The sequence below is a fragment of the Festucalex cinctus genome, chromosome 14, assembly GCF_051991245.1.
Source record: "Festucalex cinctus isolate MCC-2025b chromosome 14, RoL_Fcin_1.0, whole genome shotgun sequence".
Classification (NCBI taxonomy): domain Eukaryota; kingdom Metazoa; phylum Chordata; class Actinopteri; order Syngnathiformes; family Syngnathidae; genus Festucalex; species Festucalex cinctus.
Genome location: NC_135424.1, coordinates 4,263,207 through 4,280,507, shown reverse-complemented (window position 1 = coordinate 4,280,507; position 17,301 = coordinate 4,263,207). Strand labels below are relative to the sequence as shown.

General features: G+C 35.7%; 1 protein-coding gene across 10 annotated transcripts in view; it reads left to right on the top strand.

The window, feature by feature from the left end:
• LOC144001073 (C-terminal-binding protein 2-like) overlaps window positions 1-13,491 on the top strand; it is a 44,434-nt gene extending 30,943 nt beyond the window's left edge. For 6 of the 10 annotated variants that reach the window (XM_077495042.1, XM_077495043.1, XM_077495044.1 and 3 more), the window contains 8 exons: window positions 5,333-5,487; window positions 6,806-6,950; window positions 7,351-7,557; window positions 8,772-8,986; window positions 10,318-10,448; window positions 10,550-10,677; window positions 10,773-10,890; window positions 12,629-13,491. In XM_077495042.1, coding sequence (XP_077351168.1) covers window positions 5,333-5,487; window positions 6,806-6,950; window positions 7,351-7,557; window positions 8,772-8,986; window positions 10,318-10,448; window positions 10,550-10,677; window positions 10,773-10,890; window positions 12,629-12,818 — 1,289 coding nt within the window. In that variant the 3' untranslated portion in view covers window positions 12,819-13,491. Of the gene's footprint in view, window positions 1-5,332; window positions 5,488-6,805; window positions 6,951-7,350; window positions 7,558-8,771; window positions 8,987-10,317; window positions 10,449-10,549; window positions 10,678-10,772; window positions 10,891-11,133; window positions 11,213-12,628 lie in introns of all 10 variants that reach the window. The other 4 variants (XM_077495045.1, XM_077495038.1, XM_077495040.1 and 1 more) reach the window with 3 other exon arrangements.
• Window positions 13,492-17,301: the final 3,810 nt, after the last annotated feature.

The following is a 17,301-nucleotide window of genomic DNA, read 5'->3' as shown; positions in this document are numbered from 1 at the left end:
ATTGTTCCACTAATGGAGGGGCCCGGCGCGGGGGCGTCCATGGCGTGCATCGCGCCATGCTGAGTACAACGGGAACGTTTCAGCACCTTTCCCCACTCCAGTCGGCGATGGGAAGCTTGAACCTCCACGAGTGGAAGTGACTTTGCCGTTGAGTAGAAAATTACAGCGGGACCATGCACCAGTCCCTGAAATGAGTCACTTCTCTGTAGGTGAGCTGTCTAGGAGGTCCATTACCAGAGATTCAAGATTACATTGTGTATTGAGTAACTGTATAATAATAGTGTTGGCCAATGGCCACATTATAACTCTGTTGCCTCTCCAAGTGTGGCAGAAAAGCGAAGAAAGGATTTCTCATTGCAGATCAATGCAACCATTAATCCCGTGTGAAATACAGAAGACTGATCACTGTGATGGAATACCAATTGCAACATGGGCTTCCCCAGCAGATCAGAAGAAGACATGATTGTCAGTTGATTGTTTTATGCTCTGTTGAAGGCGTGTCGCTCCAAACCTGAAAAAAAATGAAACGATAAAGCCACATTTCCACCAAGCAGATCAATTCAACAGTAATTCCTCATCTGGATTATGTTTTGAAGGTACAATGAAAGTGCAACAATGGAGGACATCCAGCTTTTGGTGTATTTCCTTCTTGGCATGTGTCTCCTCCTTCCATGAAGAAGACGCGTTGTTTGAGGCCTCTTTGGTCATCTTCCCGTATCCGTTCTTCTTCCATTCTTCGTCAACAAGACCTCACATACCGCACTGTACTGGTAAATTCATAGAAAATTATTACATCGGCTTGGGTTGTTGCCATCGTAAGTTGTATATCCTTGACACTTGACGCTTACAGCCTGGGAACACATTTGGAACTTGTAACAGTACCAAATATGTTACGCTTTCCAAACATTGAGGTTAGATACTGTTTCAGTTGTTATGTCACAGTTTTATTTTATAACTTGTATTCTCAAGAAGCAGCCTGATTTTTTTTTTATCACTTTATTTTGCAGTTAAAACACAGAGGTTACATGGCATCCTGTGTGTATATATATCTACCTTCTAAAAAAAAAAAAATAAAATCTACCTTCTTCTTTGTCTATCTACTGTATGTACTCATTTTACACAGCGCCTCCTAGTGTTCAAACTGAGAAACACCATAACAAATGCTTTGTCACTTTGTGTTACAGCCTACATTTAAGGGTACCAAGACGATTTAAAAAATGTGCAGTTGGATGGTAAAATGTCAGTCATGTGAAGGTATTAGTTACTCCATAAAGTGTTAAATATTAAATATAAAAGATTAAATATGATATAATGTTAAATATTCTAGTGAAACACAGCATGTTCAAGAACAAGAGCTTATCAAGATATACAACACATTTTTCATCACAACTGCAAATATTCAAATGTAGTAACTTGATTGATGAAGAATTTCACCCCGATGGTAAGGGGCCAATATGGAGTATGGTGTGGCAAAAAAAAAAAAAAAAAAAGCTTTAAAAACAGGACCAAATCAAACTGTTTTGTTTGGTAGTACACTGAGGACAGATATATCCTATTCTTCTCTTTTCCTGCAATACCCCCCCCCCCCCCCCACCCCCCAGTCTCTTATTAGAATTCAAAAGTGTGTGTGTTTTTTTTTCTTTCTTTATTTTTTAGATTCGAACATGTGCAATCCATTTGCGGTTTAGCGATCTCGCTTGCCTGCTCTGGCAGAAAGTTTTCATAGCTCCTGGAGAATCATTCAGTTTGTGATTAGTGTTGGCCGGAGGACGCTATCAAGGCTTCAAGCTTGCAGCAGCACATTAAATCCCCGCAGACCTCCAGTGAAGAGGGCGACCTGCTGTCAGATAAAGCGTTATTTACATTCTGCTAGCTTCAACCGAGCGCTTTGCGCTTCACTTGTAGACAACGCTGGCTGGCTGTTAGGAAATGATAAAACACTTTTAGTACATTAATGGGGCTTTGGCACAAGCACTTTGTAATTCTATCCAAAAGATTACCAGCCTTAAATATCCCGCTGCCTAATGTAAACCATCTTCAGTCACGTTGTTACATGTGCTTTCCATGTTTACTTAAAAGCAAGACGATACTTTTTTTTTTTTTTTTTTTTTTCACAGAAAGTCTGATTGGGGCGGAGAGTTTGGGCTCTCTGGTTTCGTTTTCCTCGCCGTTTGGGTTCGTGGTTTGGATGTAGGGCGGGGCAAATATGGATTTAATAAACCAACAGGAAGTATTATCATGTGAATGGAGAGACGTTCATTGCGTTCATGCAAAGCGCTGTTTGAACAGTCGCTGTTGGCGGGAGTCATAGGAGGACTCAAAATATAAACAATCGAGCACATATATATATATTTCCTCCTGCTTTGAGCACCTTTTCAAAGCATCCAGCTGTGACCAGATTTGACATTCTGCAGGCAGTCAAAGACGTTCTGGCGGTTAGCTTGTAATTAGAAAACCCAGGAACCCGATAGCAGCCATTTTAATCATTGCATAGGAGTCCAGCCTTCAGTGTCGAGCAATGGAGTGTATCACCACCATACGATATTGGACAGGTTCCCACTTGCGTTGTTCAAATCAAAATCACTATCTTCGCTATGGTCCAGTAAATGCAGTCTTACTCAAAACACCGCATATTACCACATTTGTGGTTTCTTCAGAGTTATGCCTAATGCCTTAAGTACAAACACTCTCGCCACCCTGTCTCAGCTTCTCAACTTCTGACTTGCTAAAAGGCTGTCGTGTTCGTTTTTTTAAGACTTATTTGTAGATGTTAAACCATGTTTGCTGATGGTTCTAGAATCATTTGTGACCTGGCATAGCAAAATGAGTCACAGTGACCCACATTTCAACAAGGAGGTTTTGGCATAATCAAAAGAGAATGACCTCAGCTTTCCAATGATATATCAACCGTTGCGCTACGCCACTCAGTATATCATTATTACTCATTAGATTATTAATACAGATATATTTGTGGAATAGCGCGCACCCCCGTTGAGCTCGATTCACATTTTGTTTATTGCAGATGGTTATATATATGTAACGATGTTTTGGCGTTAACAATACGGACACCTCGTTGACATCAATAAGTGGTGGGTTCGCGCAACAAACTAGTCAATCAATCAAATCACTTTATTTCACTCTTTAAAATAAAAGAAATGAAAGGGGACAGAAAGAAGTCAAACTTGTTTTGTCTGCCCCTAATCAACACACACACAAAAAAGCATCAACACAAAATCAATGACAGCAAGCGGTCAAGACGCTTTTGGTGTTACAATACTACCAAACAATTCAAAAATAATTCAACTGCATGTCCTTTTATGATATAGATTTTTGCAGTAGTAGCAGTGACTCAAGACAAGTTTGTGAAAATATTCCGACTCGGCTCGGCTGTCATCACCTTAACGTCGACTACAAAATATGTAAAATCATTCAGCAGTTACCTGCTAAAAAAAATAGTGCACAGAATTAAACTGTGTCCTCCACTCTAGTCTGTTTATACACTCAGGGGAAAGTGATACAAATATCAAAGCACAAATAAAGGCTTTCTCAACTAAAATCTTAACCCTTCATATATGCCTGGAATTCTCCCTGCAACTAATTGAGGGGAATATTGTAGTCTGTTTATTAGTGGAATGTTCTCGATGGGATTTTTTTTTTTTTTTTTAAGGGGAATTCCATTCCTTTAACATTCATGTCTTTCATTATGCTTTGTGTTTGTTTTACCACATGAAGAGCTTTGCACATTCCAATGTTGTTTATGTACAGTATACATTTTTATTTTCCTCGGTTGTGGTTTGTTCTGTGCATAGCCAACAAGCTCCTTATATCAAAATTCTGATATCCAAGCTATTACGACGCATATTAACAGCGTCAATAAAGAGTTAATTATCTCCAGATTCCGACGCAGCGGCAGGTTTCGCCTTGTTTACGCCGGGGAGAAAGTTTTCAGCCACCAATAATCAACAGCTACTTCTTAAAGGTTCTTTACCTTCTGCAAAATGCTCCGGTGTATTGCAAAGTATGTGTGTGTGCGTGCGTGTGCGGTAGCTCCAGTGAAATAATAATGCAAACAGAGCCGCGTCTCAAGGTCGTTTGTCGTTCATTATTCCTTTTACGAGCCTTTCTTTTCATGAACTTTTCATCATGATATCCCGCTCAGGCCCTTGGATGAAGTAGCGCTTTTATTAGAAGTGCCACGCAGTCATATTGTTAACGGTTGTGATGTAAAAATGCGTAGTAAAAAATAAATAAAAAATCATCTCTTTATCTGCAGAGTTGTAAAGTAGTCACAAGGCTGCCGTAAAAACGTCATTCAACACGGGAGAGTGATGACAGGAACGCATCGAAATGAAGCAAAACGAGAAGGGAAGCAAGGACACAGAACATACTAAAAATACATTTTCGTCAGAATATAAAATATTAAAGGCTTGGAGGTGGAGGGGGGTTGGTTTGGCCAAAAGATTAATTTTTTGTGCTTGTCCTCTAGTTGGTTTCTTTTTTTTTTCTGTTTCGACCAAAATTCAATTCAATTTTGATCTTTTTTTTTTTCTCCCACAATTTAAGTGTCATTGAAGTGGATATAAAAAGTCTGCACACCCTTGTTCAAATGCCAGCTTTTTTTTTTTTTTTTCAGCTTTCATTCCATAGCACCGTAACACATTTCCCCACGTTTTGGTCACGGTCCATTGAAACCAAAGTTGAACTATTTCGCCATAATTCCAAAAGTGATGTTTGGCACAAACGCACCAAACCATCAGTGATTGAAGTATAGTGGCGGCATCATGCATTGGGGCTCTTTTTCTTCAGCTGGAAATGAACTGTTCCAAATACCAGTCAGTGCACAAAACCTCCAGGCTTCTGATTGAAAGCAAAAAAATAAATAAAAATCTGGAAAATCCAACTAGGATTTCACACATGCAAAAAATGGGGCAGAAGATTCCCTCCATCAATGTGGAAGCCACTGATTAAAATTTCTATCATTATTCTGCCCAAATCTTTCGATCACCATGACAACAGGAAACGGGAACCAGGCAATAAAATCGTGGACACCCAACATCCTTCCTCTTTATTTTTTTTTCCCTCTATTTTGGGAAAAATACACAAGCTGACCCGATTGGATGATTGAGGTGGTGACCTCACGGGATGAAAGGACCTGTTGCCGGGTAACAGAGTAGATACACCAACTCCATTGTGTGTGTGCGTACGTGCGTGTGTGTCAGGCGTGTCCGAGCAGGGAAACACTTCCTGTTATCATTTCCCCTCCTCCTCTTCCGCCTCAGCGTGAGCGGCGAGCGCTTCACATGAATAATTCAATCGGTGCGTCTCCCCGCAGGTATCCGGCCGCAGATCATGAACGGGCCCATGCACCCGCGTCCCCTGGTGGCGCTGCTGGATGGGCGCGACTGCACGGTGGAGATGCCCATCCTCAAGGATCTGGCCACAGTGGCCTTCTGCGACGCTCAGTCCACGCAGGAAATACACGAAAAGGTACAACTATACTCCAATATTTGCTTTTTACACAGAACCCTATAAGGCTGAAGGTTTTTTTTAAATTATGTAATTGTGATTTATTTATGTATTTATTATTATTTTGATTTTATTTATTTTTATTTTTTAGTATTTAGTATTTTTTTAAATAGTTTTTCAAGGTCCTCTTCCCATGTTTTTTAATCATTTTTATTTTATTTATCTTTATTTTTTAGTATTTTTTAAATAGTTTTTCAAGGTCTTGTTCCCATATATTTTTTTTGTCATTATTTTTATTTTATTTATTTTTATTTTTTAGTATTTAGTATTTTTTTTAAATAGTTTTTCAAGGTCCTCTTCCCATGTTTTTTAATCATTATTTTTATTTTATTTATCTTTATTTTTTAGTATTTTTTAAATAGTTTTTCAAGGTCTTGTTCCCATATATTTTTTTTATCATTATTTTTATTGTATTTATCTTTATGGTTTAGTATTTTTTAAATAGTTTTTCAAGGTCCTCTTCCCGTTTTTTGTTTTTTTTTAACACAAGCAATAAACATGATCAGATTCATTATACACTTTAAGTTAAACAGTGGTTAACTTCTTTTACACTTGTATGACATTTAAGCGCCTTACAATGTACAGTTTATTACGCTTTTATGAGTTCGATTCTGAAACAGAATTAAAGCACAAGATGAGCTTTATTAACCTTGGCTTTAGCGTCCGGCTCCTCTCCGGCAACCAATAAATTACAAAAAATAAAATAAAAAAAAAATGTTATATGGAAATTCCTGGTGCGGTGCTAATCCGCTGCGGTGAAGTTAATTCCGTTAGCGGTTACTTTTGTGAATTTAAGCCTGTTATTTTCATAAGCGCTCGCTACGCCAACTCGACTTTAATGTGACAAACAGCCGAGTTGGCAGTTTCTCCTCATCTAAATGCGCACAGAACAACTGACATTTGCATTTAGATGATGGCAAGTCTAAATTTGCATCAGTCTAAAGAACAGGTGAGGAATGATTCTGTTTTTTTTTTTTTTTTGGTCACATGTCCACTGGAGTGGCTGATGATGTCAAGATCTGCATATATAAGGGGCAGTAGGTTTTGAATAGCTCTTCATTGTGGCGGCCCAAGTGCAAGTTTGCCATAATAATGTGTGCATATCACTTGTTGCTAGGCAGAATTTCCGTAGCAGATTAATTTAATCTTTATGAGACAGACACACTAAGTAATGCTCATTTAAAAAAAAAAAACAAAAAAAAAACTGTGGGGGGAACTTTCCAGTGTATTAAATATAAAATGCATTTTATGTCCCCTGATGCTGATGTTTTGCGGTCAGGTCCTGAGCGAGGCGGTGGGAGCCATGATGTATCACACCATCACGTTGACCCGAGAGGACCTGGAGAAGTTCAAGGCGCTACGCATCATCATCCGCATCGGCAGCGGCTACGACAACATCGACATCAAGGCGGCCGGAGAGCTCGGTGAGACGCTGGCGCCATTTTATTATGATGTCGAAATTCACGATCCGAATGGAACCACCAGTGGTGGTTGGGTCACTAAACGCGATCAGAAACACAGATAAACGCAATTGAAATTGTAGATTGGATTGTAGATTACGTCGTCCAATCAGATTTCAGTCTGTGTTGCCATGTCAATCGAATTTGACGAAGCCTTCAGAATTGTAATGCTGGACTATGTTAGCAAGCGGAATGCTTCTTAAAACAATCAGGTTTTGAGTTTGCCCTGACATGGCCAGCAAGATGGCCCTCGATGATGTCAGCATGTGTCTGTGTAATAATTTCCATAATTGGGACGTGATCGTTACCCGACAGATTTTGTAGCTCTAAAAGTAGGTGAGCGTTTTTCTCCTTCGTCATGCAGGTATCGCCGTGTGCAACATTCCCTCGGCGGCCGTGGAGGAGACGGCCGACTCGACGCTCTGTCACATTCTCAACCTGTACAGGAGGAACACTTGGCTGTACCAGGCTCTCCGGGAGGGCACGCGGGTCCAGAGCGTGGAGCAGATCCGAGAGGTGGCGTCGGGGGCGGCCAGGATCCGAGGAGAGACGCTCGGCCTTATCGGATTCGGTGAGCTCAACTACGACAGGGGCCACCATCTTGTGGCATATTAATGCCGAGGAACTTGGTTGACCTGTATTGAGGAGCTCCATTGAAAGAAAAGTGTTGCTTTGGCACCATCTTGTGGTATGTCAAGGCAATTACAAAAACATTTTGAGGGGCAATTTCTTGCAGCTTTTCACCCAGTTATTGTTGTACTATTACTACTACTGTTGATAGGAGATACACTCACTGGTCACTTCATTAGGTACACCTTCATGATTTAATAAGACCCAATAGAAACACAGTTTTAGTGTTTGAAAAGGCACTTTTAAGTTTTTTGTTTGTTTTTTTTAACACAAATTTTCGAACCATGTTTTTGATAAAAAAAAAAAAATAATAATAATTACAAAAAAGAAAGTGGCACCATTACCTTTTGATTGCACCAATAACAAATTGTTTGCTTCAAAGCATAATCCCATAAATCATTTTACAATACAGGAGTAATAATAATCACAAAAAAAAAAAAAAAAAGTGTACTAAAATTTTTATTATTATTCATATCATTATTATTATTTTTTATTATTATTATTATTATTAGTAGTAGTAGTAGTAGTATTTTAGGTTTTGGACAACTATATCAGAAGCTTATTTATTTATTTATTTATTCATTCATTCATTTATTCATTCACTTACCTTCTTATTAATTTATTGATGTAAATTTTATTCACTTGTATACTTACAATGCTTTTTGTTCTTGTTTTACTTATCTTTACTGCATGACCGATTTTCCCTCCCATGTACAGCACTTTGTATACAGCAACGCTTGTTTTAAAGTGCTTTATAAAGTTGAGTTGAGTGAATGAAATGTAAAAAATATCATCTAAAAGTACGCTTTAATTTTTTTTGCTACTAAAAAAATCATCTCCACATATTAGTATTTCTTTTAAAACTTGATAAATTCACAATATTTTTTTCCCATTTAAAAAATTTATAATGTTACATGAAATAAATGGAAGAAAATGCTCTAAAACAATGGGTTTTTTTTAGCACATCTACTGTCGCTAAAATAATCATAATCATACTTTTAAAAAAAAATTTAAATAAATCTTCTTCAGTGCTTAAAAAAGATTTTATTTGCGACTTTGTCGCCGGTGTTTTATGTAATAGAAAAACCTCCCAAAGTCCCGATGTGCACTTTTTCCAAGGTGTTCTTGTAACGTTTTGAATTGCGCCCCCTTCAGGTCGCTCGGGCCAGGCGGTGTCGATGCGGGCCAAGGCGTTCGGCTTCAACGTGATCTTCTACGACCCGTACCTGCAGGACGGCCTGGAGCGTTCGCTGGGCGTGCAGCGCGTCTACACGCTGCAGGACCTCCTCTACCAGAGCGACTGCGTCTCGCTGCACTGCAACCTCAATGAGCACAACCACCACCTCATCAACGACTTCACCATCAAGCAGGCACGACGAGCAAGCAAGCGCATGCACGCGCCACATGCACATGCTCATGAAATTAAGTCGAATGGCTCCATGACTGTTTTTTGTTGTTGTTGATTTTTCATTTTGTCCCCTTTATGTAACTGGTTGAATATAGCAAATTGAACAAAAAAAAAACTTGGAGACAAAAAAAAAAAAAAAATTAGACACACTTTTTGTTGGCATAATTACCCCCCCAAAATTTAAAAAAAAAAGAGAAAAAAAAATACTACAAAAAGTACGTACAGTTTCTTCAAATTTGGTGTTTATTTTCTTCCAGAAAACATTAAAATCTGCAAGATAGTTAGTAAAATAAAATAAAATAAATAAAAAAAAAGTCCGATTTTTACAGGTTTTTTCTTGGATTCTTATTATTGTTGCTGTTCAACAAAAAAAAATGTATATCTAAAAAAAATATTCTCATCAGAAAATGGTCATTTTCCTGTCCAACAAGGGAAAAAATATATTATGCAAAAATAAGATTTTGAGTGTGGTTTTTTTTATATATAAAATAAAAACCCTTTTAAGTGCTTAAAAAAGCACTTATCTCCAAAAGTTACATATTTATATTTATTATAATATTTAAAAATAACATAAAAACGAATTTGGTGTTTATTTTCTCCCAGAAAACATTAAAAGTACAGAATGTTCTGCAAGATAGTAAGTTAAATAAAATAAAATACAAGATTAAAAAATATCAGATATTTTTGTTTTTTCTTGGATTCTTATTATTGTTGCTGTTCAACAAAAAAATTGTATATCTAAAAAAAAAAAAATTCTCATCAGAAAATGAAGGTGATTGTTTTGCTTTCCAACAAGTGGAAAAAATATTTCTCAAGATTTTGACTTTTTAACTTTTAAATTCCATTTATTATGATATTTAAAAATAACATCAAAACAAAACAAAGAATGTTGTCGGCTTGTTTTTATTGTCGCTCTGCATGAAAACAACTCCACACTTTTTTTTTTTGTTTTTTTTAATGAATATGGATAAAAATTCAAAAGTCACAAAATTTTGGGGGAACATTTTCAAATGATTGACGATGATAAGTATGATTAGTATGGGTAAAAACAAATTCTGACAGTTTTCAAAACAATCTCCCCTGAGAAAAACATTTTAAAAGTACAACAAAACATATACACTGCGTCTCCAAATATTAAGAGTTTCGTTATCTTACATTAAAAAAAAAAAAAAAAATCCATTGTATTAATTTTTTTATTTGGAGATACTTGTACGTGCTTTTTATTAGACAGTTTGTTGACTTTTTTTTTTCCTGGTTGTGAGTGTCTGAAAGTGCATTTGTGTTTGTTTGCAGATGCGTCAAGGCGCCTTCCTGGTGAACGCGGCGCGAGGAGGCCTGGTCGACGAGAAGGCCTTGGCACAGGCCCTCAAAGAAGGCAGAATACGCGGAGCCGCCTTGGACGTCCACGAGTCGGAACCCTTTAGGTTCGTTCTTCCCAACCTTTCCTGAGTTTTTTTTTACGATTTCTTATGCATTTGGAGTTTTCATTACTTTGGATTTGTTGTTGTTATGTTTCTACTTGTAGCTTTTCTCAAGGTCCCCTGAAGGACGCCCCCAACTTAATCTGCACGCCGCACACGGCCTGGTATAGCGAGCAGGCGTCGCTGGAGATGCGCGAGGCCGCCGCCACCGAAATCCGTCGAGCTATCACGGGTACGCGGGTCTCAAGTACACATACTTTTGGAGAGAAAAAATAATAATAATAATCAAATCTTTAAAATTCAAAATGTCATATTTGCTCCATTTAGGTCGCATCCCCGACAGCCTGCGGAATTGCGTCAACAAAGAGTTCTTCATCACGTCTGCGCCCTGGGGAGTGATGGAGCAGCCGCAGCCTCACCCGGAGATCAACGGCGCCGCCTACAGGTGGGAGGATGGTCGCGCACGGTGGCGCTGGGAAGGTTTTACAGTTGAGCCCCAAGCGGAACCTCCAAAGTGGAGCAACCCAAAAAGCACAAATCAGTCATTTCAAATTCATTTGAATGATTCAAATAAAACGTGTTTTGAAAAGAGAAGACGTGAGACGGTGTCGGACTTTGGAGGTTCCAGCGCGCCTGCATAACGTAACGTTTGGTTTGAACGGGACTGAACTGCTTCTCTCACACACAGCCGAGTCAACCAAACCATGGTACACGCCATAGCAACCGGGGGAATGCAGGACAAATTATATTCCTAATTGTCAAAGCAGGTAAATGATTCATGGTGAGGAGGACCCAAAAAAAAAAAAAAAAAATCCTCCCCAAACTCCCCATGAAAGCTCAATGTGTGTTTCATTCACCTGGACTGCATTGTCCCTCCCCAACTTCCATATCGACCTTCTGTGACGCACCCTCAATTCACTTTTGGCTTCCCCTAAATTGTAGGTACGTGGACTAAATTATCTTGATCATTTATAATAAGGGTGAAAAAAATTGGAAGAGCTCTTCACTGGAGTGACAGATGCACAATTTTGACATCAACTCATTTTTGTAGTGACTGATGTGCGACTTTGAAGTCAAGACCGAAACATCTGGACGAAAGCGGTTCACTGTAGTGACTGATGTGAAACGTTAAGAAAAGCAGCTTTTGAACAGCTTGTCCACTGTAGTGACTGATGCGCGATTTCAGAAAAAAACATTTTTGGAAGAAGTTCACTGTAATTGCTGATGCATGACTTAAAAGGAAAAAAAAAACAACAACTATGCACGACTTAAAAAAAGTAGTTTTTGGAAGAACTTCACTGTAGTTACTGATGCATGACTAAAAAAACAACAGTGCACGTCTTAAAAAAAAGAAGTAGTTTTTGGAAGAACTGACAAAGAAGTAGGGCTGCACAATATATCGAAAAAATATCGATATCGCGATATTGGCCCTTGCAATATGCATATCGCAAAGGCTTGCAATAAGTTTTATATGGAATTTTATGCTTTTTATATGAATTTGACCAGTCACATGCTAACTAAAATGTGCATCGCCATTCAATAGTTGAAAATTATCAAGACATAATTACAATTAATTAACTAAGATTACATTAAGGTTGCTTATTTTGCCACATGAAAAATGTTTTTCTTTCATTAGGTAGTAAAAATGTAATTTCTTTAGGTACATGTTAAATATCGCAATAATATCGATATCGCTATGTTCAGCAAGTATATCGCATATCGCATGATTTTCCAATATCGTGCAGCCCTAATATGTGTGTATATATATATATATATATATATATATATATATATATATATATATATATATATATATATATATATATATATATATATATATATATATATATGAAAGAAGCCATTCTTGGAAGAACTGTCTACTGTAGTTAACTGATGCATGGCTTAGAAAAAAAAAATGCAATTTTTGGAAGAACTGTCCAATGCAATTAGTTACTGATGCACAACTCAACAAAAGAACAAAAAGAGTTTTTGGAAGAACTATCCACTGAAGTTACTGATGTGATGAGGACAAAAAGCCGTTTTTGGAAAAACTGTCCAACTGTATTTCCTGATGTGAAAAAAAACACAAAAAACAAAACTGTTTTTGTAGTGACTGATGCACAATTTTGCCACCAAGACCCCATGCATGGAGGAAGCGTCTAATGAAGGCGTTTTTGCATCAGCAGGTTCCCTCCGGGTGTGGTAGGCGGCGTGGCCCCCGGCGGAATCCCCAGACCCCTGGAGGGGCTGCTCCCCGGCGGCGTTCCCGTGGCCCACACCCTGCCCCCGGGCACCCACGCGTCCCAGGCCACCTCCCCCAACCAGCCCTCCAAACATGGCGACCCCACCAGGGAGCACATGAGCGAGCCGTGACCTAGCAAAGCACCCCCGCCCCTCCCGCCTCTTCCCCCATCCCTGGCCGACCCGGTCAGATGGCACGACAAAACCAACCCCCCCACCCCGACGGAGGACGCACAGATGAGACTGTCACATGAGCCCTCCTGGACTTGCAGGACGGAATTTCCATTTTTCCTCTTCTTCATTCCAGCTCTTGTTTTTTTGTTCTTCCTTTTTCTTCTTTCAATGTTGTGTTGCAAGTGTTGTTCTGTTTTTGCAAGTGTTACATGTGTGTTTTTTAGCGGGAGTCGTCCTCATTAGAAAAGAAAAAAAAAAACATTTTAAGGCAAAATCATTCATTCAGTAAATTATATTTGCATCATGGTGAGCTAGAAAAGTAGGAGAAAATAAAAGCGACAATTCAAGCCATATCTCAATAGACATCAATCGGGATTATTTTTTTTTTCCCTTTTTTTTTTTTTTTTTTTTTATAACATGTCAAAATTAGTTGATGTGCAGTTTGGTTGTGAATTGTCCTTAAATCATGTGACTGCTCCTAGTTTGTGTTTGTTTTGTTTTTTTGTTTTTTGTTTTTTTTAGCGTGACTGTGTTTGTTTGTTCTTGTACAAGGTGAACATACAGTATAATATCATAACATTAAGTGCAGCTGGAAACCACAAATAAATACATGCTGTCCTCATTGATGATACATTTTGCTGGAATATGATTTTGTGCATCCTTCATTGAAATGTTAGTGGCCTTTTCTTGCAGGTAGCCTAAAGCACACTTGTGCTGTTGAATCAGCAGCTTGATGTGCCGCAAACTAAAATACAATAGGGCCTCAAGTAATTTAGTAATATCTACCATTTTAATGACAAATTTGCCCTCCCTTGCCCTCTCAGCGATGACAATTGACCATCTCAAATTTCCTGAGTCAATCGTTTTTCTTACTCCCCCCCCCCCCCTGCCCCCCAAAAAATGGTCCTTAAAAAAAAAAAAAAAAAAAAAAAAAAGAAAGCCTTACTATACAAGGTCGTTTAAAAAAATAAAAAAAAAAAGCCTTACTATATATACATGGTCGTTTAAAAAAAAAAAAAAAAAAAGTCATGGTCTTAAAAAAAAAGCCTTACTATACATGGTCGTTTAAAAAAAAAAAAAAAAAGTCATGGTCTTAAAAAAAAAGCCTTACTATACATGGTCGTTAAAAAAAAAAAAAAAAAAAAAAAAAGACTGACTATACATGGTCTTTAAAAAAAAAAAAAAAAAAGAAAAAAAAAAAGACTGACTATACATGGTCGTTAAAACATAAAAAAAAAAAAAAGCCTTATATGGTCGTTTAAAAAAAAAATGCCTTACTATACATGGTCGTTTAAAAAAAAAACTTACTATACATGGTTGTTAACAAAATAAAATAAAAAAAAAAAGTCTTATATGGTCGTTTAAAAAAAATGCCTTAGTATACATGGTCTTAAAAAAAAAAAAAAAGCCTTACTATACATGGTCGTTTAAAAAAAGAAAGAAAAAAAAGCCTTATATGGTCGTTTAAAAAAAATGCCTTACTATATATACATGGTCGTTTATAAAAAAAAAAAAAAAAAAAAAAAAAAAAACACTTACTATACATGGTCGTTTAAAAAAAAAATAGTGTAAAAAAAAAAAGAGCCTTACTATACATGGTCGTTTAAAAAAATAAAATAAAAAAGCCTGACTATACATTTAAAAAAAAAAAAAAAAAAATGCCTTACTATACATGGTCGTTTTGAAAAAAAAAAAAAAAAAAAAGCCTTACTATACATGGTCGTTTTAAAAAAAAAAAAAAAAAAAAAAAAAAAAAAAAAGCCTTTATGGTCGTTTAAAAAAAATGCCTTAGTATACATGGTCGTTTAAAAAAAAAAATAGTCATATGGTCTTAACAAAAAAAAAGCCTTACTATACATGGTCCTTTAAAAAAAAAAAAAAAAAGCCTCACTATACATGGTCGTTTAAAAAAAAAACAGCCTTACTATACATTGTCGTTTAAAAAAAAAAAAAAAGGCTCACTATACATGGTCGTTTAAAAAAAAACCTTACTATACATGGTTGTTAACAAAATAAAAATAAAAATAAAAGTCTTATATGGTCGTTTAAAAAAAATGCCTTAGTATACATGGTTGTTTAAAAAAAAAAAAAGCCTTACTATACATGGTCGTTTAAAAAAAAAATTGTCATATGGTCTTAACAAAAAAAAAGCCTTACTATACATGGTCCTTTAAAAAAAATGCCTTAGTATACATGGTCATTAAAAAAAAAGCCTTACTATACATGGTCGTTTAAAAAAAAAAAAAAGGCTCACTATACATGGTCGTTTAAAAAAAAAAAAAAGGCTCACTATACATGGTCGTTTAAAAAAATGCCTTAGTATACATGGTCATTAAAAAAAAAAGCCTTACTATACATGGTCGTTTAAAAAAAAAAAGCCTTACTATACATGGTCGTTTAAAAAAAATGCCTTAGTATACATGGTCATTAAAAAAAAAAAAAAAAAAAAAAAGCCTTACTATACATGGTCGTTAAAAAAAAAAAAAATAGTCATGGTCTTAAAAAAAAAAAAAAAGCCTTACTATACATGGTCGTTTAAAAAAAGAAAGAAAAAAAAGCCTTATATGGTCGTTTAAAAAAAATGCCTTACTATATATACATGGTCGTTTATAAAAAAAAAAAAAAAAAAAAAAAAAAACACTTACTATACATGGTCGTTTAAAAAAAAAATAGTGTAAAAAAAAAAGAGCCTTACTATACATGGTCGTTTAAAAAAATAAAATAAAAAAGCCTGACTATACATTTAAAAAAAAAAAAAAAAAAAATGCCTTACTATACATGGTCGTTTTGAAAAAAAAAAAAAAGCCTTACTATACATGGTCGTTTAAAAAAAAAAAAAAAGGCTCACTATACATGGTCGTTTAAAAAAATGCCTTAGTATACATGGTCATTAAAAAAAAAAGCCTTACTATACATGGTCGTTTAAAAAAAAAAAAAGGCTCACTATACATGGTCGTTTAAAAAAAAACCTTACTATACATGGTTGTTAACAAAATAAAAATAAAAAAAAAAGTCTTATATGGTCGTTTAAAAAAAATGTCTTAGTATACATGGTCGTTAAAAAAAAAAAAAAATAGTCATGGTCTTAAAAAAAAAAAAAAAGCCTTACTATACATGGTCGTTTAAAAAAAAATAGTCATATGGTCTTAACAAAAAAAAAGCCTTACTATACATGGTCGTTTAAAAAAAGAAAGAAAAAAAAGCCTTATATGGTCGTTTAAAAAAAATGCCTTAGTATACATGGTCGTTTAAAAAAAAATAGTCATTTGGTCTTAACAAAAAAAATGCCTTACTATACATGGTCGTTTAAAAAAAACAAAAAAACACTTACTATACATGGTCGTTTAAAAAAAAAATAGTGTAAAAAAAAAAGAGCCTTACTATACATGGTCGTTTAAAAAAATAAAATAAAAAAGCCTGACTATACATTTAAAAAAAATAAAAAATAAAAAATGCCTTACTATACATGGTCGTTTTGAAAAAAAAAAGGCTTACTATACATGGTCGTTTAAAAAAAAAAAAAAAAAGCCTTATACGGTCGTTTAAAAAAAATGCCTTAGTATACATTGTCGTTTAAAAAAAGCAAAAAAAAAAGGCTTACTATACATGGTCGTTTAAAAAAAAAAAAAAAGCCTTACTATATATGGCCTTTTAAATTGGGTCCCATTTTTTATAGTCTTTGGTATGACCGGGGATTGAACCCACAACCTCCCAGTCTCAGGGTGGACACTCTACCACTAGACCACTGAGCTGGTAATATATACATGGTCTATACATGGTCGTTTAAAAAAAAAAAAAAAGGTGGGAAAAAAAAAGAGAGCCTTCCTATACATGGTCGTTTAAAAAAAAAGCAAAAAAAAAAAAAGCCTTATTTGGTCGTTTAAAAAAACTGCCTTAGTATACATGGTCGTTTAAAAAAAAAAATAGTCATATGGTCTTAACAAAAAAAAAGCCTTACTATACATGGTCCTTTAAAAAAAAAAAAAAAAGCCTCACTATACATGGTCGTTTAAAAAAAAAACAGCCTTACTATACATTGTCGTTTAAAAAAAAAAAAAGGCTCACTATACATGGTCGTTTAAAAAAAAACCTTACTATACATGGTTGTTAACAAAATAAAAATAAAAATAAAAGTCTTATATGGTCGTTTAAAAAAAATGCCTTAGTATACATGGTTGTTTAAAAAAAAAAAAAGCCTTACTATACATGGTCGTTTAAAAAAAAAATTGTCATATGGTCTTAACAAAAAAAAAGCCTTACTATACATGGTCCTTTAAAAAAAATGCCTTAGTATACATGGTCATTAAAAAAAAAGCCTTACTATACATGGTCGTTTAAAAAAAAAAAGCCTTACTATACATGGTCGTTTAAAAAAAAAAAAAAAGGCTCACTATACATGGTCGTTTAAAAAAAGAAAGAAAAAAAAGCCTTATATGGTCGT